This window comes from Doryrhamphus excisus, chromosome 4, assembly GCF_030265055.1.
Source record: "Doryrhamphus excisus isolate RoL2022-K1 chromosome 4, RoL_Dexc_1.0, whole genome shotgun sequence".
Classification (NCBI taxonomy): domain Eukaryota; kingdom Metazoa; phylum Chordata; class Actinopteri; order Syngnathiformes; family Syngnathidae; genus Doryrhamphus; species Doryrhamphus excisus.
In genome coordinates this window covers 1863332-1888670 of record NC_080469.1, presented here as the reverse complement: position 1 = coordinate 1888670, position 25339 = coordinate 1863332, and the positions used below count along the sequence as shown (strand labels likewise).

Sequence of the window (25339 nt, the reverse complement as noted above, 5' to 3'; positions counted from 1 at the left end):
TTACTATTATTATTATTATGTGCTTGTGTCCCTTTTTTCAAGAGCACTTCGTAAACAACAGACCGCATCAAATAACGAAATTATTGTATCTGTAAAAGTGTCATGCAATCTGCTATATGTGCACTTTCAGATCATTTATTTGATGTAAAGTGCGTTATAAATTTATAATAATACGAATAATTTTTTTATTATTTATTATTATTTTATATTATTATTTGTTATTATTATTATCATTATGTGCTCGTGTCCCTTTTTTCAGGAGCACTTTGTAAACAACAGACCGCATCAAATAACGAAATTGATAAAACAGCCAAACCATGAAAATGTCGGCTCAAGCCATGATGCCAGCTTGTATGTTGACTTTAAATGAAATGCTTTGGAAAGAACGGGCGGGCCGTATTCAAACACTTGGCGGGCCGGATGTGGCCCCCGGGCCGTAGTTTGCCCACCCCTGACCTAGAATGTCTACAGAGCTCTAATAATTAATAATTTGAAGGTAATTAACTGCAATAAACAAAGAATTACCGTACATCATGAATGACAAATGTCACTTAATTCGTCACTTAAGCGTTAATGGTCAGTTTACATGGATTCAATACCGAGGAACAGATTAGCTACAGTATATTTATGTCTATATGTATCAGTAATATTAGATGCACATTGTCTTACACGTTACATGCCACTGCGACACAGGAGTCCAGCGTCTTGACTGCAAAGTATTCCACAGTTTTCCCCGTGCTGAGCTTTCGGTACATGACATACCTCTTCTGCAGTAGAGTAACGTTTGCCAGCAAAAACAGAGCGCATGCAGCTTGAGAACACATGTTTCTAATAGAGGGCCTTCAACAAGTCTCTCAAGCAGCAGAAATCACCTCACATGCCGTGTCGCTGCATGCTATTTGAGGGAAAACCTCAAACAGGCGTCACAAATACTTTACTGGATTCTAATTATGTCCATTTGTGTTCATACGGGTTTTTAACTTTCTTGCAAAACATTATGAGATTATAATATTAGGATCCGGTTTTAATCTAGATCAGGGGTGCTCACACTTTTTCAGCATGCGAGCTACTTTTAAAATGACCGAGTCAAAATGATCTACCCACTACAAAAATGCAAAACATCTATTTATTGAGGATTATTTGTACGTACAATGTATGTTGATGTACCTTACATAACCAAATGAACCAATATTGCAAAACACACATAATTAACTATTAACATTTTTTGTAATTACCTGAGTTTACTTTGATGACTTGCACTGAATTGAACCAGCCAGGGATGCATAGTCCGGACAGTAGCTGCTGATAGCCAGCCTCAAGCACACTTCCAAATGTTTATCAGTCATGGATAATATCCGTATCATAATATCCGTATAATATTCCATATCCGTATGGAAGTGATATGTTTTTTGCCTTTTTACTTGGTCCAGTTTTTGCCTTTTTACTTGGTCCAGCTCCTTCACTCATTTTAGTGACCATAAACTTTAGCGAGGGCTTAAAATCTGACGCAATTCGCCGACTAGCTTAGCACTTTGCATCGTTGTTTACGCATGAGCGGTGACCTAAAGGTCAAAATTCAGTTGTCATCTGATTGGTTGTCCTGTATGTCAATCAAGTAACGGGGATGGATGATAGGCTGACATCGTAAGTTCTGCTGCACTTAGAGACGTTGTTTGATTTGATTGGTCGCCCGAAGGGCAACATTCAGTTGTCATCTGAATGGCTGCCCTGTATATCAATCAAGTGACGGCATTGATGCTAGGATGATATTTTTTTAATGTCACGCCGCGATCGACCAGCGATCGACCAGTACCACCTCCGCGATCGACCGGTAGCTCGCGATCGACTTAATGAGCACCCCTGATCTAGATAGTACTAATTATCAGAACTAATGTTCTAAAGCAGTGCTTCTGAAATAGTGGCTGAGGCCCCCTTGGGGTGGGAGGGTGAACTGTGGTTGGCAGGGAGGATTTTCAGTATTAGTGCAAAACCTGCCAACGTGTAAGAATTTGTCATACGCAGCATGCAATTTGATTCTTGAATTTGAAGTTCGGTCTCTACCGTCGAGATATATAAATACTTATATTATCAGTTCCTCAATAGGGTTCTTGGAATGGGGGGGAAGAGAAGCGCTATTCCCGCTATGCTAAGGTAACAGTGACCGCTGGGTCCCAGTGTGATGTCTGACCTTTTGAAATGTATTAAAAAGCACATTTTCCCAAAGTGGAAAAACAGATGTTTCCCAAAACCATGACAAACTGTGAAGTGCAACACAGAAAGAATGACTAAGTGGAAAATGTGTCTTTTTATACGGTCAATAACGATAAAACAATATATAAACACGGCTGGCAGTACTATCCAGAGCCATGTTGCCATATTTTGCAATGACATGTTGTAATATTCATCTATTTTTGTCAATGCCGGTGCTTGTTGTGCATAAACAATGCTTACCTCCACCAACACCAAATAAGTGTGAGGTGTATTGTCGCTTGTTAATATTGCACAAAACTTAAGTTGCATCCCTAGAATATACACTATATCTACACTAGCAATAATGTGTTGTAGTAATTTTTAATCTAATAACACAATGATTAATCAGTTATCCATCACGTATGACAAAGCAACGATGAACAGCTGACAAAGTCATTTATGTCTCAACCAGGACACGTGAAAATGGAAGATTTGAATATCCGTCTGCAGGAGGGGAAAATTACCCAAGATAGGAAAATGTGACTTCTATACTCAGCATGAGGTGACTCCATACAATCCACTTATGAGTGTGTGTGTGTGTGTGTGTGTGTGTGGGAGAGAAACGAGGGGGAAGATGAGAAAAGCTGCAGTGTTAAGAAAATAAAAGACTCAAATGCGACGGTCCTGTGACTCCCCAAAGCCCATTGTCGTGTTCATGTTCCATACCTGCAACGTTTTTGTCAGAACCTGAACAAAAAGCAAATGGGCATCATGGCCGTTTAAAATAAATCACTGGAAGCCGTTAATACAATCCATTATTACTTAATGTTGTTATTGTTGCGTTTAATCACCAGAATGGGCATCATTTTGTTTTTTACATTTATAGTGTTAGGAAAATGTGTTTTGTACATTTTGTAACATGTTTTGTGTCCACTATTCCTTTTGATTTGACTAATATTAGTTATAATTGTACGCAAACATACATATGTATTTCTGCTAAGGTACACATAAATGTCGCACTGATTTGCTATGATTATCTGCTCCTCCAAAACAAGTCCTCCACATGCTTATCACCCGATTCAAATAACTAGGGCAGGGGTCTCAAACACGCGGCCCGTGGGCCAAATGTGGCCCGCAGGAGACTAGTTTGAGGCCCCCGCCTTGATATGAAAGTTTAATGTTAGCTAACAACTTGAAGGCTACCGTTTAGGTATTTCCTTTAAACTTAAATTGCCAAAAACTTACCACACTGTTCTCAAATATTTTACTTTTTATTTTTCTACAAAAAATAAGATGAAAAATAATAATAAACAAATCAAGAATAAAGAAAATCAATCAATCAGTAATAAATAAATAAACATAATAATAATAATAAAAAGGCAAATAATAAAAACTTAAGAAAGCACATATAGTTGGTGGGTAGACAAATTATTTTTTTCCGATTAAAATGAACAAAGCATTATTAGAGCCCTGTAGACATGACAAAACACGACTGTAGTCACATTTATACTCTTTTTATTTACAACATATTGCGCAACTGCAGGGTCTTGAGACACATGCTAACTCGCAAACTAGAGAGCTAGCGACCTAAACGGTAGCCTTCAAGTTATTTCCTTTAAACTTAAATAGCCAAAAACTTACCACTTCCACACGGATGGGGAGGATAACTATTAACAGTTATTTAACCTTTAACATGAACATGAATCAAACGTAATAATTTTTTCTGGGTACATGATACCACACAGCGTCCATATGAAACATATGAAACGAACATTAAACTTTCATATCAACGCGGGGGCCTCAAACTAGTGTCCTGTGGGCCGCATTTGGCCCGCGGGCCGCGTGTTTGAGACCCCTGGTCTAAGCTGTTTGTCCGTTGCAGTGAGGATCACAATGAGAAAAATAAACCCTGGAATTTGTAGATGTTGAAGATGTCTAGAAATAGAACGGAATGTACTACGCACATGAATTCAGTTCAGACCTCAAAGTATTTTGATGGTCAAGAGAAATGTTGTGAACATCTCATTTTGATGGTGAAGCTCTTAGACAAGGGGACTGACCGCAGATGTCAAAGGTCATCAACACGTACATGCGAGACCTCCCCCCGAGCTCACACTCTGGGTACTTCCTTTGGGGTTGACTGGTCAGCTGAATGAGGTCACCAACACGTAAGATTGTGGTTCCTCAAGAGCATACTAATCATCCAGTGGCACCAAACCTCTAACTATATGTCATCCTTGCAGCTGGTCCACTGGGTGTGTCACTGGGATACCGTTTCCAGATGATAAGGCCATGCTGCGGGGCACTGGAATTCATGTGTTTTATAATGGAAAACCTCTTGGGAAGCAATCATCTTGAGAGAATCAACCTTTGTATCTCTGTTAGAAGCATTTGGTCCCACGATGCAACGGACGAATCGTCCAGCTGCAGCAGATCCGGTAGTCACAAAAGGAACAAAAGTTCAAACGCTATAGTTGCCTTTAACACGGGATTGGATCCCGGGCTCAGTTAGCTCAGCCCTGCAGTTTTCTCATAACATTGGAATGTGGCTTCATGAGGCCTGCACAGTGAACAAAGAGATAACGCTCCAAGACTGGGGGGGTAATTAGTTTCATGCCTTATTGGCCAGCCCAGAAATCAACAGGGCCAGACAACTCTGGCAGTTGCAAGTGCAACACCTAACAATTACCAGTTAAACGTCACTTTCGCTGACACACTCACACCGCGGGCTATTATGCGGGAAGGAGCGTTATTAAATCAGACAGTCGAAGGTGTGCTGTTGGCCGAACAGAGAGCAGAACGCTCTGAAGCCGAGACACGATGACCACAGCTTGGATTTTCCACTTTCAGATCAGTTCACTTATTTATGAGTTATGACCTGCTCTGCTTGATTATAAAAAAAAAGTCTAATATTTCCTCCGCTCGGCTGCACGGCGGTCGAGTTGTTAGCGCGCAGACCTCACAGCTAGGAAACCAGGATTCAATTCCACCCTCGGCCATCTCTGTGTGGAGTTTGCATGCGTGGGTTTTCTCCGGGTACTCCCACATTCCAAAAACATGCTAGGTTAATTGGCCACTCCAAATTGTCCATAGGTATGAATGTGAGTGTGAATGGTTGTTTGTCTATATGTGCCCTGTGATTGGCTGTCCAGGGTGTACCCTGGTGTTGCTAATAATGTAATACATATACAGTAAACCTCGGATATATCGGACTCGGATATATCGGAAATTCGCTCACAACGGACAGATAAAAAAGAACCAATTTTTCTGTAATGCATTTCCAATAAAAATTCATTGCATATATCGGAATTTTTATAACGGATTTCACCTATTTCGGACAAAATCTCCAGTCCCGTTCCAATGCATTTCCATGAAATTTCCCTCGCATATATCGGATGGCCGCATTGTGGCGCTCCGATTCGCCGAATCGTGACAGGCCGCTATACGACGTCATTTGCAGCGTTTGCAACGTTGCCTGCGCGTCCAGGTACATTGGAAACATAGTCAAGGAAGTGCCTTTTTATAACGGATAAAATCCCATTTACGCATATACCGGATATAAATCCCATATATGCGTAAAACGGACATTTTCCGGTATACGCATATAACGGATTTCGCTTATATCGGACAAAACCAGTGGGAACAATTGAATCCGATATATCCCAGGTTTACTGTATAAATATCTATAAGTAATATAGTTTTAAATAATAAGTATATGCTGTACCTCCACATGGTTGGGCAGGGTGTTGACAAATTTAAATCCAGGGATTCTCTTGTCGCTGCACATGACGCCGACATCTTCACTGTGCTTGCAGTCGGAAACACCAATCCCGTTGGAGGGACACAATGACAAAGTCTTTTCTTTGCCGGTGCAGTGGAGATTGTCGAACCAGATGGGTCCTGTTGGTAACAAAAGACGAGATTAAACAGTGCCATCATGGGGGGGGGGGGGCTGTAGTTGTCAAACTGACGGAAAAACAAATCAAGGTACAATAGACGCTTTCTTTTTGCAGGCGTTCCGTTCCATGTCTATCAGCGAATGGCAAAAGGCTGTGACGTTTGCAACACTGTCCAAAATATGCTTCCCACAGTTATTAAATGCTTATAAATACCTTCTCCTTTTCCATATTTCGACGATGGTGACCACGATACGGCTTCCACGTATCCCAGCTCGCGACACACCACCTGCGCAGCGTGGATCGTAAAGTCATCGTCACAGACAGTACCCCACTGGCCGTTGTAGAAAACCTCCACGCGACCCTCGTTGTGCTTCCTTTTTTCTCCAGCCAGTCGGAGCTGAATTCTGGGAGTGTCAGGTGCCAGCTGGGGAGCGGAGTAGTGCTCCTCCTCATGTGGTTCTGGGTAGCCCGGTGGGTAGCCGAGGTGCTCGTACTGGGCAAGGACTATCTTTAGTAGCACGAGTAGACTGCAGCAGGAGAGGTAGTGAGCGGCCAGCATTTTGGTCACACCTGAAAATGAAGAGAAATGCATTAATTTGATGTTTGCATAACACAGTATTTCCCTTAATTCATAATCGATTGAGTGAAATTAGTATTTGAAGGGATGAGATGTCTGAAGGCCTGGTCCACTGTAATAAAGGTCTAATAACTCAGCCTAACAGCTTCTCAAAGAAGGCTTTTAGAGGAGGCCATAGACCTGTGGCCCGCAGGACACTAGTTTGAGGCCCCCGCCTTGATATGAAAGTTTAATGTTAGTGCGGCCCGCGCAAGTTTGATATGGATGCTGTATGGTATCATGTACCCAGAAAAAATTATTACGTTTGATTCATGTTCATGTTAAAGGTTAAATAACTGTCAATAGTTATCCTCCCTATCCGTGTGGAAGTGGTAAGTTTTTGGCTATTTAAGTTGAAAGGAAATAACTTGAAGGCTACCGTTTAGGTCGCTAGCTCTCTAGTTTGCGAGTTAGCATGTGTCTCAAGACCCTGCAGTTGCGCAATATGTTGTAAATAAAAAAAAGTATAAATGTGACTATAGTCGTGTTTTGTCATGTCTACAGGGCTCTAATAATGCTTTGTTCATTTTAATCTGAAAAAAAATCATTTGTCTACCCACCAACTATATGTGCTTTCTTAAGTTTTTATTATTTGCCGTTTTATTATTATTATTATATTTATTTATTTATTACTGATTGATTGATTTTCTCTATTCTTGATTTGTTTATTTATTTTCATCTTATTTTGTGTAGAAAAATAAAAATTAAGATATTTGAGAACAGTGGAATGTTTTATCAGAGCTTTTATTGTAGAAAATCAGAACCAAAGCACTGAAAAAGTTTGTATATTTTTCTGTTTTTAATAAATGCGTTTTTTTTTTTTTTTTTTTTGGAAAACCTGATGCGGCCCAGCCTTGCCCAGACCCTAGCTCCAGTGGCCCGCAGGTAAATTGAGTTTGAGACCCCTGCCATAGACACTATCACAGAGTATATTAAACTAAAAAATATATTACTATGTACCCGAATAATACATCTAATATTTAAGTAAATTAAGAAGTGCATCGTAGAGAGGAAAATAGCTGTGAAGAAGAGGTGTAACAACGTGACAAATGTCGATTTGACGTGAGAGACTTCTCACGAGAATAGGAAACAGCTATGGATTGTGTCTGGACCAGGCTCTGCAGGAATCACCATTCACAAGCATGCTTTTTTTCACTCATCTCTCCAGAAAGGCATCTGGGCATGATAGCATGATGTTGATGATGTTCCCTCCTTAATTGTGGAAGAGGTCTATTATCATCCCTGTGCCTAAAAAAAGCAAGCTGTAAAGAGAATAACGACTATTGTCCATTGACTTCATTGGTCATGAACATTGGAGAAGACCAAGGAAATGGTCATCCACAACTAAAGGGATACACACTGGACTGGGCACATATTCCAAAAACATGCTAGGTTAATTGCCGTCTCCAAATTGTCCATAGGTATGAATGTGAGTGTGAATGGTTGTTTGTCTATATGTGCCCTGTGATTGGCTGGCCACCAGTCCGCCCAGAGCATACCCCACGACCCTAATGAGGATAAGCGTTATAGAAAACGGATGGATGGAGGTTCTGTGTGCTGTTACGAGGAGATCTGGGAGGAGAAGAGGAGGTTATACTTCCAGACTATCCTGGGACAATAGTCCAGTATGTCCCCCCCCCCTTAATCATATGGTAAAATGAACTCCACACAAGATCTTAATTCAGCTCATATGATTTACTGTATAGTATGTGTACTTGAATGCAAATACAGTCCATACAAAAGTCACCTGGTCCTAAGGTTGGTACCTTCAGAGACCATTGTAGTCATAAAGGTATTAGTCTGACTCTTTAGAATTTGAAAGCATGAGAAATTACATATGGACAAAATCCTTAAATTGTGTACTTTTTAGTCACTTTAAACCCTTTTAGGAGCCAAGCAAAGAACTGGGTAAGATTAGTGATGTTCCAGAAGAAGAGAATATTGCACCATGTAATTTGAACGTACACAAAATGAGAACATTGCACCATGTAATTTGAATGTATACAAAAATATAAAAGGTTGACCCAAGTTTGCACTCTGGTGAAAAAAAAAAAAAGCAATCTCAAGCTGGGAGTGTTGCTGCACTGACAGCCCTGCTGCTCGATGTGAACTGCAAAGAGATATGGATAATACGTGCAAACACCGATAATGAGGCTTTATCACTTCCTGCCAAAGTGAAAATGGGAGAGTCGTAACGGGGAAACAGCTCATTTAAAATGAGTTTTATTACTGTTTAGCACAGCGGTGTTTCCTATTTTTTCTGAAAAAAAAAAACATCTTCTTGAAGTAGAAATTCGGAAACAACACAATACTCACAAAAACAACAATGCTCCACGTAAGATTTTGAGGTATTTTGCGTGGACAATGGATATACTACACAGCAACGGTGTCCAAAGTGTTTTTTTTTTTATACAACTAATAAGGAAATGTATTTATTGGCTCATTTCTGGCCTTTTGTATTGAGTTGTGGACTCCTATAGAGCAGTTATACACAATAACCAACACAGAAAGCATCCTCGTTCCTCCAGAATCTGCACCTATTCCGCTGTATTCCAGACAGAAGGCAATACAGTCCGAAGTTTCTCAAGAAAAGTGGTTACTTCAATGGTACGTAGCTTTAGCATTTTAGCATTAGGTTTTCTACAGCATCGGTGACGTGTAATGTGTTTTGCAGGACTATCAGTGTGTAAAAAAAACTCGGGTAGAGCCACTAATTGTGGTGGGAAATGGCGATTAGCAACCCCACTTCCTGCATGCTATAATGCTACGCTATAATGCTACACAGACAAGCGCTTTTGCTCTATGACTCACACAAAATAAACACACTAGGACACTGATAAACTGTTACTTACTGCTTGCCCTTCTGAGTCTACATACATAAAGTTCAAATAGCACTCATGATTCAACTTTTTTTTGTTTAGCTAGCAGTAAGCTAAGCAGGGTGAGTGAATGAGGTAACAGAGACAAATACCAGTTTGGCCTGATTCAGAAAAAAAAAAAATTCAAACGAGTCGTTCATAATGCACAGCTCTACCATCACCACAAATAGATCGCAGTCCTGCAATTGCCTGTTTTGATACAGTTCTTGCTAAAACCTTTATTATATCTCTTCATCAAGTCTCCTGAATTTATAGATACATCCATTAGTTTGTTCAACAACGCATCAAAAGATAATATGGCAGATCCTGTCAAGTTCCAAGCTAATAAGGATGCTCAACAACGTGAATAATATAATAATATAATATTTATATCAGTAAATCCATACAACGTAGCAACAATAAACGACAATGTTCAGATGTTCCGCAACTGTAATTTGAAGAGAAAGTAGCGTCACTACAACACCCAAAAAAAAACTCACTTTGTTGTTGAAAAGCAAAAACATACTATTTAAGAACGTGTACTATACGGAATACAACAATATGTTCGTGTCTTAAAACTTACTTTAGTTGTCGCTGGACACGTCGATGAGGCTGCGGTTGGAGGGAAGCCCGGCGTGAACAAAGCAGTCAGCAGCTTCTTCTCCGTGGTTCAAAACACGTTTCCTCCCTTGGTTTTGGACCAGGTCCCTCACCGCCCACCTTTACAATGACCTCACTGGATGCCGCGACGTGGTAACACGAACGGAGATGATCTTACAAGAAGCCAGCTGTTCCATGAAAGCATCGATGGTGCTTTCAAGTGCTGTCAGGAAAGTTCTAAAAAGCTACAATGTTGAGCTAATGTTTAAATTCGAAACTTTTATTCTATCAAATAGCACAATAACTATATGAAAAACGTGTTCATATATGAACGTGGTCGTTGACTGAAGAACACAAAATTGCAATAGTTGCTGTTGCGAATAATCTGCGTGTCTATATGAATTAGTACGGTAATGTCGCATTCAAAGACTTGTACAATCGGAACAGAAAAGAACTAACTAAACTTTCTGCTCCGTTATTGTACAAAATTACTGGTATGAGTTCATAATTATTATTATTTTTCACGTAATTTACTAAAAATAAAAGTATCTCGATTTAATAATTGCCAGAGTCTTCTTGTAACAAACATGTACGAAAAACTTGAACACACCCCAGCCAATAGAAACTCAAACCAAGCCTGTATTCATCATTGCAATACATTTTGGATAATTGCAGATCTTAAAACTAAATATGGACAAAAATAACATCAAAATATTAACAAAATATCTACTTTAATAAGGAAAAAGTCGTAGTATTACAATAATAATGTAATTTTGTGAGGAAAAATATTTTTTTTAGGACAAAACACATTTTTAAAATCGTAATGCCTTATTAGAAACCAACAAATCTAATTTAGTTATAATTTTTTGAAAATTAGATTGCATAAAATCTGAATGTAACAAGAATAAACTCAAGATATTATGGAAATAAAGTCAAAATTAGAAGATGAAAAACAGCTGTAATTTTACCAGAATAAATTAAATTAATATATTAATTCAATTTAATATTAATTAATATATAATTATTAATGAATAAGTTAAATTCTAATTCAAAGAAAGGTTGCATTTTTTTGTTTTTTGCAAATAAGGCTGTAATATGAGGAAAAATAACAGCATTTTAGGAGTATAGAGTTGAAATATGAAGAGACAAAATGTTTTTTAAATGTCTTGATATTATGAAAAACTAAATGAAGAAATTTGGGGAAAATTATGCCGAATCAAAAGTTATAATGTGATAAAAAATAAAGTCTAAATATCATGAGAATAAAGTCAAGTATTTTTCTTGAAGTATGTCTGTCAATATGAGGCCCTTCATGAAAAATGTTTGGACACCCCCGGTTTAATAAAACTCATGTTATTGTTCTTCTGTGCAACTAAACTTTCTTTAATGACTACTATAACCTTTGACCCCAACTACCTCAGGCAGTGGCTGTGTTTGAACTAATCACCACCTGACACTGCTGCCACCTTGTGTAAGGCAGGACACTTTACAAGAGTTAATTCTGGGCGCACAGGAAATCCAGTGAAAGTGAAATGATGTTCCTGTAAAGGATGCTTGGAAAAGTCGGAATTTCCGACACACAAACAAAATAAATTGTGGCCAAATATAAGCAGTCCAAGTTTTTTTTTTTATTGCAGTTGTTCTCTAAAAACGGAAGAGCGCTTTTGTCATATAGAGGATCTTTGAATAGCATTTCTGCAGTCGGTAGCAGAGCACTCTTACGAAGGATCTTTGACTAGCCTTCTTGCAGTATGCTCTTTAAAAACAGCAGAGTATTCTTGTCACATTGAGGATCTTTGACCACTATTTTTTTACTACCGGCCCTTAAAAACAACCAAGCTCCTGTCATAAAGAGGAACTTTAGTATTAACATAGTGCAAGGATCTTTGACTAGAATTTTTCCAGTAGGTTCTTAAAAACAGAACACTTAGTCACATAGAGGATCTTTGAATAGCATTTTTGCAGTCGGTAGCAGAGCACTCTTACAAAGGATCTTTGACTAGCCTTGTTGCAGTATGTTCTTTAAAAACAGCAGAGTATTCTTGTCACATTGAGGATCTTTGACCACTATTTTTTTACTACCGGCCCTTAAAAACAACCAAGCTCCTGTCATAAAGAGGATCTTTAGCATTAACATAGTGCAAGGATCTTTGACGAGAATTTTTCCAGTAGGTTCTTAAAAACAGAACACTTAGTCACATAGAGGATCTTTGAATAGCATTCTTGCAGTCGGTAGCAGAACACTCTTACAAAGGATCTTTGACTAGCCTTGTTGCAGTATGTTCTTTAAAAACAGCAGAGTATTCTTGTCACATTGAGGATCTTTGACCAGTGTTTTTTTTTTTACTGTCGGCCCTTAAAAACAACCAAGCTCCTGTCATAAAGAGGATATTAGCATTAACATAGTGCAAGGATCTTTGACTAGCATTTTTCCAGTGGGTTCTTAAAAACAGAACACTTAGTCATATAGAGGATCTTTGAATAGCATTTTTGCAGTCGGTAGCAGAACACGCTTACAAAGGATTTTTGACTAGCCTTGTTGCAGTATGTTCTTTAAAAACAGCAGAGTATTCTTGTCAAATTGAGGATCTTCGACCAGTGTTTTTTTTTTACTGTCGGCCCTTAAAAACAACCATGCTCCTGTCATAAAGAGGATCTTTAGTATTAACATAGTGCAAGGATCTTTGACTAGCATTTTTCCAGTAGGTTCTTAAAAACAGAACACTTAGTCATATAGAGGATCTTTGAATAGCATTTTTGCAGTCGGTAGCAGAGCACTCTTACAAAGGATCTTTGACTAGCCTTGTTGTAGTATGTTTTTTAAAAACAGCAGAGTATTCTTGTCACATTGAGGATCTTTGACCAGTGTTTTTTACTGTCGGCCCCTCCTGTCAAAAAGAGGATCTTTAGTATTAACATACTAGTGCAAGGATCTTTGACTAGCATTTTTCCAGTAGTTTCTTAAAAACAGAACACTTAGTCATATAGAGGATCTTTGACCAGCTTTTCTGCAGTCGGTTCTTAAAAACAAAAGCACGTCTTTCATACGGAGGATCTCGGACTATAGCATTAACGCCATTCTTGACGACGTTGAGGGTTCATATTTTATTCTTTGTCCAAAAAAGGCGACTTAAATACAATCAAAATTAAATTTGTAAATCTGGAACATCTGGAGTTTCTGGAACGCTGGGTTTAGATTGCCAAACTGTCCAATATGGCTTTACCAGTGCTGGGTTGTTATGCCACTCATTGATTTTCTTCTTGAAGCACTTCCTGTGGACATGCAGCATAAGGGTATTCGAAATGATACTAATACCACGTATATTTGAATTTCCAACCATTTCTTACCGCGTAAGCCACATCTGCAGGCTGATTTTCCGGTCTCTGCCATTCTGGATTAGACAAAATCTTGAGGACAACCATGCCAAAGGCTACGATCAAAACTCCTAATGAATTTCCCAACAGGGCCTCAGGTGGGAGATTAGAATATGGCTGAGATCCATTAGTATTTCCTTTCCTATTGAAAATATGGGAATTTATAACCATTACAATCATCATCATTATTATCTGTTGACAAAATCTGAGGGGCAATAAAGAAAAAAACGGTACTCACAGGACAAAGAAGAGTTTCTCGTTGATGCCGGAGATACAGGTGGCGATGCCCAGTGATACGAAACTGCCTCCCACCCACACATGTTGGGGTTTCAGGAGTTTGCGTAATGAACCAGGAGAACAGGGCAGGAGGAAGCCAGTTATCCCTGTAGCCCACTGGACGGACACAAAATAATATAAGACACATAATACGGTGAACAATTATTGACTAAAAGAAGAGGGGAAATGTGCATATTGTTGTTGATAATAATAGAATAAAAATAAAAATAAAAATAAAAATAAAAATAAAAATAAAAATAAAATAAAATAAAATAAAATAAAATAAAATAAAATAAAATAAAATAAAATAAAATAAAATAAAAATAAAAATAAAAATACATAAATAAAATAAAATAAAAATAAAATAATAATAATAGAATCAAATAATAAATAAATAAAAATACAAATAAAAATAGAATAAAATAATAAAAATATAATTAATATTAATAAAAATAAAATAATAATAGAATAAAAAGAATGAGTTTAATGAAAAAAAATGTAGATACAGTAAAGTAATCCCTTTACTTTTACATTTATCAAGGTTAATTGGTTTCAGACTGTGATAAGTGAATTCTTTACTGACAGCAGGTTTTCCCAAGCGCATAGAAAACATATTATTAGAGCCCTCTAGACATAAAATAACACCCCTAGTCAGCTTAATGCACAAAAATAAGACATTTAAGACATGAATATGATTCATGCTTGTGTGTGCTGTTGTAGACATGAGTTTTAGTTTTAAAAACAGTAACCCGTGTCATGTTAGGGATTACAAAAAAGCATAATTTACTAACTAAATAAAACTGTGATGGAATGAAGCCGCAAAATTTGAAGTGCAAATTGACGAGTTATTACTGTACTTGTTATTCATTGGACAATGATCATGTTTAAACTGTAGTCATATCTAACATGAGGAATACAGTGGAACTTTGGTTGACGTACATCCTATTTAGTGTGTTTTTCGTTTTACCTCATAAATGTATGTAACTACTTTTGCGTTGGAAGCGGATGTCATTGCACTCCAGCTCCGCCCGCCCCCGTCTAAAACATCTTTTTTTTTTGCGTTTCTGTATTTTCATTTATTTTTTGTGTTGCATATTGTCACTTTTATCAATTTATACATAGCACAGTCATTGTCAGAGCGTTGCAGGCCAGAGAAGTGAGACATCTCATCTGTGATAAGCTGCATTCAAGTGCACAACAAGCATTCAAGTACTGTATGTCTTACTAAAATCACTATTGTAAATATAATATAGACATTTGTATATAATCAAATATATTACTTATTATATATATATATATATATACTTATTATATATATATACTTCCCCCTGGCCATCAGACTGCTGAATGCCAAATAAGCCCCTCTATCTTACTTACATTATTATTATTTATTTTAATTATTTAAATTATTTGGGCAATTTACTGTTCACGCTGCACTTTACATTATGTTGTTCATATTTGGTGTCTATTTATTCTCCACATTATTATTAGTGTTATTATTTATTATTACTTATCTTCTTTTGTGTCTGTTATATGGGAGCCAGGCAACGACATTTCGTTGGCAATTTCACTACTGTGTTTTTGTGCAATGACAATAAAGGAAGTCTATCTATATTATCTGGAGGTTCATAATAATAAATGCACTTATTATTGAAGGGCAGCAATCACATTCTTTTTTTTGTTTCTTTTTTTTTTTAAAAAAACATCTTCAGCCTCTGAATCTGCGGTACTTTGCTAACTAACACATTAACGCCAGAAGTCTTTACTTTTCACGGCTGCAAATGTTGCAGATGTCTACAACAGATTACTTCCATTGACATTATTTCTTATGAGAAAAATAGATTTGGTTGGAGTACGAGTCAATTTGAGTCAGCTCTTCTGGAACACCTTAATGACACCAACTGTAAAAGTTCCCACTGTATTGAGCCATTCCCACTACGCATAAAGTTGTACCTGCATGGCAAAGAGAACGACTGTGATGATTCCAATCCAGCTGTGCAGGGAGTAGAGGTTGGGGATGTTTGAAGCATTGTGATTGCCAAAGACAGCACAAAGTCCGATAACTGAAAGTAGCATGGCAAGGAGCATCACTGCAGCATGGAGCAGTTTCCAAGGACGTTTATTACGGCCCCAAGTCAGGGGGACGCGATACAACACAGCTCCTGCAAGAAAGACCGCTATTTTCAATCAACAGTCATGGTAGCCTGCCAGGGTTAGAAGAAATACACAGAATGGTGAATATCATGGGTAGTACACGATGATGACATGATTGCCTTAACAGTTTCCTGCGTTGAATTGGCTCTAGAGCACTTATAGACATGCAATTGGCATCACAAGTATATACAGTATGTCATACAATTATTATTATACAATGTCAACAATTGTATTGTGGGGCCTTGGCTTGCTGTTTCAGAATGGCACAATTTAATGAGTTCATTAAATGACTTTTCTTTTAATATTATAACAGTTCTTATAAGCCACAGTTCAGGTAATTTCTTCTACAGTGAGGAAAGAAATGTAAAATATAAAACTGTTTTTTTTTCGAGTGAAACGACACTATGCCGACAGGTAAATCTCCAATGAATACAATTCTCATACAAAAGAATTAGGTGTCCTAAAACAGCTTTTTCACTTCCTATCTGATACCTATATTAAAGCCTTGAATACCAACCATACCGATTGTACGCATCATACATACATTAAATACTTATTATGATTGTGAAATATTAGAAAAACACAGAACAATAATCAGCAATTTGTTAACGAGCAAAGCTATCAGGTCGCAAGAAGAGAATAAAATAAAATGAAATAAACGCATGCTGGCCTTTAAAAAGTTCCTTTTGTAAAGATTTAGAGGTTAACAACAACCTGTATAAAAGGGGTCTCAAACTCAATTTACTTGGGGGCCACTGGAGCTCGGGTCTGGGTGAGACTGGGCCGCATCAGGTTTTCCAAAAAAAAAAAAAAAACGCATTTATTAAAAACAAAAAAAATTTAAAAACTTTGCTTTGGTTCCAATTTTCTACAATAAAAGCTCTGATAAAACATTCCACTGTTCTCAAATATCTTACTTTTTATTTTTCTACACAAAATAAGATGAAAAATAAATAAACAAATGAAGAATAAAAAAAATCAATCAATCAGTATTAAATAAATAAATATAATAATAATAATAATAAAACGGCAAATAATAAAAACTTAAGAAACCACATATAGTTGGTGGGTAGACAAATGATTTTTTTCATATTAAAATGAACAAAGCATTATTAGAGCCCTGTAGACATGACAAAACACGACTATAGTCACATTTATACTCTTTTTATTTACAACATATTGCGCAACTGCAGGGTCTTGAGACACATGCTAACTCGCAAACTAGAGAGCTAGCGACCTAAACGGTAGCCTTCAAGTTATTTCCTTTGAGCTTAAATAGCCAAAAACTTACCACTTCCACACGGATAGGGAGGATAACTATTAACAGTTATTTAACCTTTAACATGAACATGAATCAAACGTAATAATTTTTTCTGGGTACATGATACCATACAGCATCCATATCAAACTTGCGCGGGCCGCACTAACATTAAACTTTCATATCAAGGCGGGGGCCTCAAACTAGTGTCCTGCGGGCCACATTTGGCCCGCGGGCCGCATGTTTGAGACCCCTGCTGTATACAAATGGAGCTCTAGGTAATTATGTGATGATGCATCCACAAAAAGATGTGCCTTTTTGACGCCGGTGATGTGTGAACAAAATCGTCACATGTCAAAGCGAAGAAGAGAAGTGAGAAGCGGAAGTGAAAGCAGCTATGATCAAAACTCACCATTTCCATACAGCACCAGCATACCGGTGACCATCAGGACCGGGTGCCAGTTGAACTGGCGTGCAGAGCCATCCCAGGCGAAACCGCCACGCCACTGGCTGTTCCACCAGAACACACACACCACACAGGCCAGACCCAGGCCCATGCACAATAGGTGACACGTGTAGAAGTAGACCGTGGACCTCATCCTGAAGAGACCTGCACACAGAGACAAACCAGGAATAATGCAAGTTGTTAGTATTACTGCATGTACTTTTTTTTTAGATCTCGCAAGATTAAAACGTGAGTGAGTGAGTGAGTGAGTGAGTGAGTGAGTGAGTGAGTGAGTGAGTGAGTGAGTGAGTGAGTGAGTGAGTGAGTGAGTGAGTGAGTGAGTGAGTGAGTGAGTGAGTGAGTGAGTGAGTGAGTGAGTGAGTGAGTGAGTGAGTGAGTGAGTGAGTGAGTGAGTGAGTGAGTGAGTGAGTGAGTGAGTGAGTGAGTGAGTGAGTGAGTGAGTGAGTGAGTGAGTGAGTGAGTGAGTGAGTGAGTGAGTGAGTGAGTGAGTGAGTGAGTGAGTGAGTGAGTGAGTGAGTGAGTGAGTGAGTGAGTGAGTGAGTTTCCTTGGCTTGCATTCACCCACCCAAATTATTGTCCGGTTTGTTTATGCAGCCATCTTCGATCACGCGCACAAGATGAAATCTTGCCATCCTTACACATCATTGTGCAGTGCATTGTGGGCACCAACCGCCATTTTAGGACGTTAAGAGTTGCAGAGAGATACAGGGTGTGACAAAAAAAATGGACCACACAAAAGAGAAAGGTGGTGGACCGTACAGACAAAAAAAGACAAAACTGTCGTCGAGGTTCACTCATTGGCTGCGTGCAGACTACGGTTGTGAACAATAAACAGATGCGCCAGGATATCCGGTTATTTAGCCGTGTTTTCAGTTAAATTGGCGCTTCCACTACAATCTGTTTGTTTCACTCCCATTTCTTCTTTTTCTATTTTAAAACTCCACTCACAACTTTTAAAACCCCTTTAGCAATTTGAATACTTTATGTATCAAATCTTACAATTCAACTGCTCTTACTAAATTTATTGAATAAATGATACGTGTATAATTATACATATAAAAACAAGCGACAAATACAGTGTTGCTGTGACATATACCCTATGTCACATTCGACTATTTGCCTTAAAATTTCCATAGAAAACCTGCAACATATAGCAAAAATAAATAAGCCATTCAATATATATTTTTTTGTTCTTTGGCTACATGTACATTGAACATAAAATCTCAAATCTCAAGCCAATGAGACATATATATTACGTTCTATAAATTTCCTTTGAGCAGAAATGGGTGTGGGTTCAAACTTTATTACCTCTTCTAATAATATAAGGTATCCCAAATGAATTATTGTAAAACAACAACTTTATTTAAATTTAAAAAGCCTATTACTTAGCGTGTATTTTTTAAGACAATTACGTCATCACCCAAACTGTGCTATTTGACGAAGATGTAACTTTGAATGAGTCTTACCTTGTCCACTTTGAACCGAGAGCAAACTACACTACAACTGTCCACGACTCAACTTATACAGTATATGAATCATTGCCAGCACTCATGACTTACCTTGCTAATGCGTTGGTTTACACCCACGGGTAATACGTTTACGTGATGTGTAGCATTCGAGTAGCGGAGTGGGAGACAATCAGAAAAGGACGGATCGTTTGCGGATGAAGCGCCAACCTGCTGAATCGATGGCAGTGAGCTGAACAACACGGAAGTTCAACTTGACATTTGCTAGCGTCCCACAATGACACAACTTAGTGAGACAGTTTCACATATGCCGAATTAAACTATTTATAACCCGTTTATTCGAGTTTTATCGAGTTTACATAAAATACAAATATGTACATTGTTATAAACGCTAATATTAATACAGACAATACGCCGTTGGGGACAAACGCTACCTTTACTTCGTTAAACCATCGTAACCATTTCCGTATTTGTAAAGCAAAGACTTGTGGGATATTTATTTTTCCTTATCAGCAACGTCACTACCTGGTGGTCAGGAGATATAGGACGTGTTATGGCGGAGTTAGGTGACAAAAATATAAATAGTCACAAAACTCCCTCAAAGGTGACTTTAAAAAGTCTGTACCGTCAGCGAAATTAACAAGTCTGTTAATTAAGGTACTGGTGTCCACACAAACAGCACAGAAAGTATCGATTCCGGTGATAGTAGTAGTAGTAGCAGTATCGGAAGGATACTAGCATGGTGACATTTCATTTCTTCCATGTTGATTTTTAGAAATATCCGTCTTTTTTATGTGTTGTTCATACGTCACTTCCTGTCCGTTCCATTTTTCACCCCCAACTCCGGAACACATCTTATCATAGCAACATATACACGACATATAACATCCCTTCGGGTCATATATATATCGTTACATTGTGTTAGAACAGTTACACTACAACTCTGTAACTCTTCTTCTCTGTTGGACTATCTCTTATTTTTGAGCTAAGCGCCTTTAGCCCCCTGTATATACAATATACATCACATTTCAAGGACATTTGTACACATAATAATACAATAATACAAAATAGGGTCCTGTAGGTATGCTACATATTAGCAAACTAAACAAGTATTGCATTCATAAGGAAATTAATGGCAGTGTAATGTTTTGTATAGGTACTTTTAAAAGACATATATAATGAGTTAGTCCGTTATATTGTACAGAACAGAAGTTAATATTTAAAGGAAAAGTGACTTTAAAGAATAACTCAAGTTCGTTCAAACTTCTGTGGCGCCATCTAGAGGCAGTTTGTGTAACTTCTCCACACATTACTTGTGGAAAATCACCTGTTTGCCAAACATACATTTGAATAGGCTGATTATTGTGGCCTTCATCAAAATCAGGCTATATTCACTGAGAAAATGTGTGATAGACCCAACGTGGCTACAATAGTGCTAAATGGCCATTTATATATGCGTTTGATTGCAAAAATCTTAGCTGCACCAACTATTGATTTCAAAGTGTCCGTCAACATTCTTTGCTTTATTCACAGGAAACAGTCACAACACCTCCTCTTAGCCGAGGTGTGAATTTTCTTTTTTTTATTCTCTTGTAATTCTCCACCTTCTGTATCTCTTCTCCCTGTAACCTCACTCTTCCACTTGGGTCCCTCTCATTCACACACATATACTTGGATATTCTTGCTGCGGCTAATCTTCATTCCCCTCCTTTCCAGGCCAAACCTCCACTCTTCTAGCATCTCCTCCACATGTTCCCTACTCTCACTCCAAATCCCAATGTCATCTGCACACATCTTGTCCTTGGAGATTCTTGTCTAACCTTCATCTGTCAGCCTGTCCGTCACCATAGCAAAAAAAAAAAAAGTACAATGGAAAAATACCAACTTCATAAGCGGATGACATTCCATTAGAGTTTGGTGAATGTGTTAGCCCTGCGAGAAATACCTCAGGACCGGTTTAACAACTTGAACATTTCAAATCACTTGGCTGCATAGCCGCCAAGTGGTAAGCATGTCTGCCTCACAGTCAGTAGACAGAGAGTTTGAATCTCCGTCGGAACATCTCTGTTGGAGTTTGCATGTTTGCATTTCAATAAGTGTTTGAATGATGGGATAAGATTCCACTGCAATATGCCTCACACATGTTAAACACATTTTAAAGTACAAAATCTGTAGGTACTCAGCACTAATGAATGGTGACGCACACTGATGGAGTTATAAAGTTATAAAGAAGTTTCACTCGGTATCTCACAGTAACTATGGTAATGGTAATGGTTTTATTTCATTTGAACATGCATCAGATTACAATTGAATGCATCCCATAATCAGTTCCCAGTTCCACATGTCCGAAAGGAGTAGGAAGAAGCAAAGCTTATTAAATCCTACCCCTCCATCTGGTACTTTCACAATCAGTAACTGTTACATTTGTTCACTTCCTGCTTTTCAAGTTTTTTTTGGTGTATTTTTTAATTTTAATTTTAATTTTAATTTTAATTTTAATTTTAATTTTAATTTTAATTTTAATTTTAATTTTAATTTTAATTTTAATTTTAATTTTAATTTTAATTTTAATTTTAATTTTAATCTTAATTTTAATTTTTTTTTTAATCATGTTCCGAAGTACTCGGTGATATGAGCATCCAATGCCATAATGGGTACCATAGTAAGTGTCAATATAGTGATATATATAGCACATCATGACTGGTTCAAGACTCTTCATCCTTCATCAGATTAAAATTGAATACATCCCATAATCAGTTCACTTCCTGCTTTCTGATATCATTTTCTTTTATTTTTCATATTTTTAAATATATTTTATATTTTTATATATTTTTATATTTTTTATATTTGTATTATTTTTTTATATTTTTTATATTTGTATTATTTTTTTAATTTTATTTTTTTTTTAATTTTTGTCAAACATCAACTGCTTGTATTGTTTCTTGAATTGGCTCATTCAGCATACTGAAATAACTATGGTGCCTTCAAGGACCGTTGCGCTAAGAGCAAAAATTTCAACGCTTGATGCAGAAGACATTATCAGTGAAACATAAAGACATAAATATAAAAATTTGGGCTTTTTTTTTTTTTTTTTTAAACAATGTAGTTTTTTTGCTCCAGGGTACCTTAACCCTGATCAGACCTTCAAATGCCACCATTGCACTCCTGGCCTGTCCTGGATTGGCCTTTGCATTCTTTCATTGTTTTAGTATGTGGCCTCGGTGGAAAAAGTTTGGACACACTCGAGCTACAGAAAATGTGTGTTAAGTGAAAAAGGGAGAGTTATGGAGCTGAATCTATTATTTATTATAACACCTTTATTGCAAATATGGATCCAACATCGGAGAAGTTTGTTGTTTTCGTACTTCTTTTTTGGCAGCAAAACAAATCATCGTCATTGTCACTTGGACCGTGTAGTGTAAATACGGCCTGGGGTTAATTAATTTGTACAAGCTTTGCCTCTTAATTAATTGTGATTTCTAGTGATAAAACATTTCCTCGCTTACTCTTCCTGTGACTTTGATGAGTAAGATACTACTGCAGTTTTTCATCATACAAGTTAATACCTTTAGGAGTCGCAAGAAAGCAGAGTATATTGCTTTACCGGGCAGACTAAATCCAGGCATATCCATTTAGGTGTCTACGAGCCTACTAAATTATACATTCACATATCCGCTGTGATCCGTTTCTCAACAGGTTTCCTTATTGCTGAAATCACATTGCAGCGCGTTGTTTTTCATAAGAATAGTATTCTTCATATTTATGAAGGATTTTTTGGTTTGATCCATTTGGGTGAAATACACTCTGTAACTAATTTACAACTCAAAAGGCATGCTGGGTAACGGAATGTTGGGAAGCTCTGCTACCTCCAGTTCTGCTTCCTGTCTTTTCCTCAGTGGCACTGTTTGTAGGCCAAACAACATGGCTGGTCTCATCACAGTTTTGTATACATTTCCTTTCATTTTAGCCGTTCCATCCTGCCTGAACACGCTTCTTCACCTCCTTTTCACAATCTCAATTGTTCTGGACTGATGACCCCAGTAATTATAATTCTCCACCTTCTGTATCTCTTCTCCCTGTAACCTCACTCTTCCATGTGGGTCCCTCTCATTCACACACATGTACTCCGTCTTGCTTCATTCCCCTCCTTTCCAGGCCAAACCTCCACTCTTCTAGCATCTCCTCCACATGTTCCCTACTCTCACTCCAAATCCCAACGTCATCTGCAAACATCATAGTCCTTGGAGATTCTTGTCTAACCTTCATCTGTCAGCCTCTCCATCACCATAGCAAACAAGAAGGGGCTCAGAGTTGATCCCTGCTGCAGTCCCCACCTCCACCTTGAACTCTTCTGTCGCACCTACAGCACATCTTACCGCTGTCTTACATACGTCCTGCACCACTTGAACATACTTCTCTGTCACTCCAGACTTCCTCATACAATACCGCAGTTCCTCTCCAGGCACCCTGCCATAGGCTTTCTCCACATCTCCAAATGACCTTCTCTGTACTTCTCTATGAACATTCTTATAGCAAATACTGCATCTGTCGTACTCTTTATTTGGCATGAAACCATGCTGCTGCTCACAAATGCTGACAGCTCTGCACATCACCCTTGTTCTTAAAAATGGGCACCAACACAATTCTCCTCCATCCCTGAGGCATCTTCTCACCACCTAAGATCCTACTGAACAACCCGGTCAGGAACTCTACCGCTACCTCTCCTAGACCAGGGGTGGGCAAACTACGGCCCGGGGGCCACATCCGGCCCGCCAAGTGTTTGAATACGGCCCGTCCGTTCTTTCCAAAGTATTTCATTTAAACTCAACATACGAACTGGCATCATGGCTTGAGCCAACCTTTATCAATTTTGTTATTTGATGTGTTATTTGTTATTTGATGTGGTCTGTTGTTTACAAAGTGCTCCTGAAAATAATAATAATAATAATAATACATTAAAAATATTTAAATATAAAATATTTAAATAAAAATATTTAAATATAAAATATTTAAATAAAAATATTTAAATATAAAATATTTAAATAAAAATATTTAAATATAAAATATTTAAATATAAATATAAAATAATAAATAATAATAGCAGATTGCATGACACTTTTACAGATACAATAATACCAGGTGGACTGTTACGTGTAAAATATATAGTCTGCCCCCCCCGTTTTGTTAAATCAATGCGGCCCGCAAGTCAAAAAGTTTGCCCACCCCTGTCCTAGACACTTCCATACCTCCAAGCCAAAGTGCCTTCCCGTCTAATTACATAATTGAAAAAAAATATATATATATTTCACCGGTAGGGGGTGCCAATAAAATTCCCATTCATTTATTGGGTAAATTGTCATAATATACTGAAGATGTGGGAATGTGTTTGTCTGACTTTTGCATATGCTACATATCACACGTTAAAAAAAAAACTATGTACTATGATTATGATGGACATGTTTATTTATGAATGTAGAGGAAAAATATGTGTCACATTGCTCTAAAGTACAATGGAAAAAGAACAACTTCATACGTGGATCACATGACATTAGTTTGGTGAATGTGTTAGCCCTGCAAGAAATACCACAGGACCAGTTTAGCAACGAAAGGAGCTTTTTATTGGATGAGCCAATTGATGCAAACACTTTGAGCATAGCAACTTTGTCAGTCTATTTGGGCACACTGCCTTATACAGTATATGTCAATAAAAATGATGACAGGCACACCCTTGCACTGACTCCAAAATAAAGAAAACATTCCATGTAAAATAAAAAACATGTTATTGTGCTTTGGCACACAAACAAACATTCAGTAAACATCAGCAGACTTCCCTAATCTACAGTAGTGCTGAATAAATATTAGCAATAAGTGATAAGGATTCCACTGTGATGATGAGAGTAAATAGGAATGCATAAATATTGAGAGACAGTGAAGTAACATTGAACATTTAAACACTGACCCCAAAAAAATTACAATTCACTCGAGACAATTCAAATGTTTCTTTGGTCATCTCATAATAAATAGTAATACATACACATTTGAAAGTTTGTCAGCAATGTCTAAAAAGGCAATCACAGTCCTCAATAAAACATTCAACATAATACTCATATTTCACATAAGGCTGATGTAACTGAAATGCTAAACAGCAAAAACTCAAGTTGCAGCTCTTAAGTGCATTTTT

At 37.6% G+C, this 25339-nt stretch overlaps 2 protein-coding genes across 12 annotated transcripts in view; both read right to left on the bottom strand.

Moving 5' to 3' along the window:
* loxl2b (lysyl oxidase-like 2b) overlaps positions 1-10563 on the bottom strand; it is a 32343-nt gene extending 21780 nt beyond the window's left edge. For both annotated transcript variants that reach the window (XR_009129625.1, XM_058071146.1), the window contains exons 1-3: positions 10147-10563; positions 6303-6659; positions 5915-6090 (exon numbers count right to left, since the gene is read on the bottom strand). Coding sequence is in view for 1 of the 2 variants with exons in the window: in XM_058071146.1 (XP_057927129.1) it covers positions 5915-6090; positions 6303-6648 (522 nt within the window). In the remaining variant the exon portion in view is untranslated. The remainder of the gene's footprint in view (positions 1-5914; positions 6091-6302; positions 6660-10146) is intronic.
* A 1217-nt stretch (positions 10564-11780) lies between these two features.
* On the bottom strand, positions 11781-19978 carry LOC131128634 (lysosomal membrane ascorbate-dependent ferrireductase CYB561A3). 10 transcript variants are annotated; one of them, XM_058071672.1, is made up of 8 exons: positions 19593-19978; positions 19252-19368; positions 18258-18325; positions 17639-17836; positions 15768-15976; positions 13777-13931; positions 13512-13680; positions 11781-13436 (listed from the first exon to the last, which is right to left on the bottom strand). In XM_058071672.1, the coding sequence occupies exons 3-8, from the start codon at positions 18322-18324 to the stop codon at positions 13410-13412; spliced, it is 825 nt and encodes a 274-aa protein (XP_057927655.1). In that variant the 5' UTR covers position 18325; positions 19252-19368; positions 19593-19978; the 3' UTR covers positions 11781-13409. The 10 variants fall into 10 exon arrangements, with proteins under 10 accessions (XP_057927655.1, XP_057927657.1, XP_057927658.1 ...); XM_058071674.1 differs by having other exon boundaries at positions 19684-19978; XM_058071675.1 differs by having other exon boundaries at positions 19784-19978.
* Positions 19979-25339: the final 5361 nt, after the last annotated feature.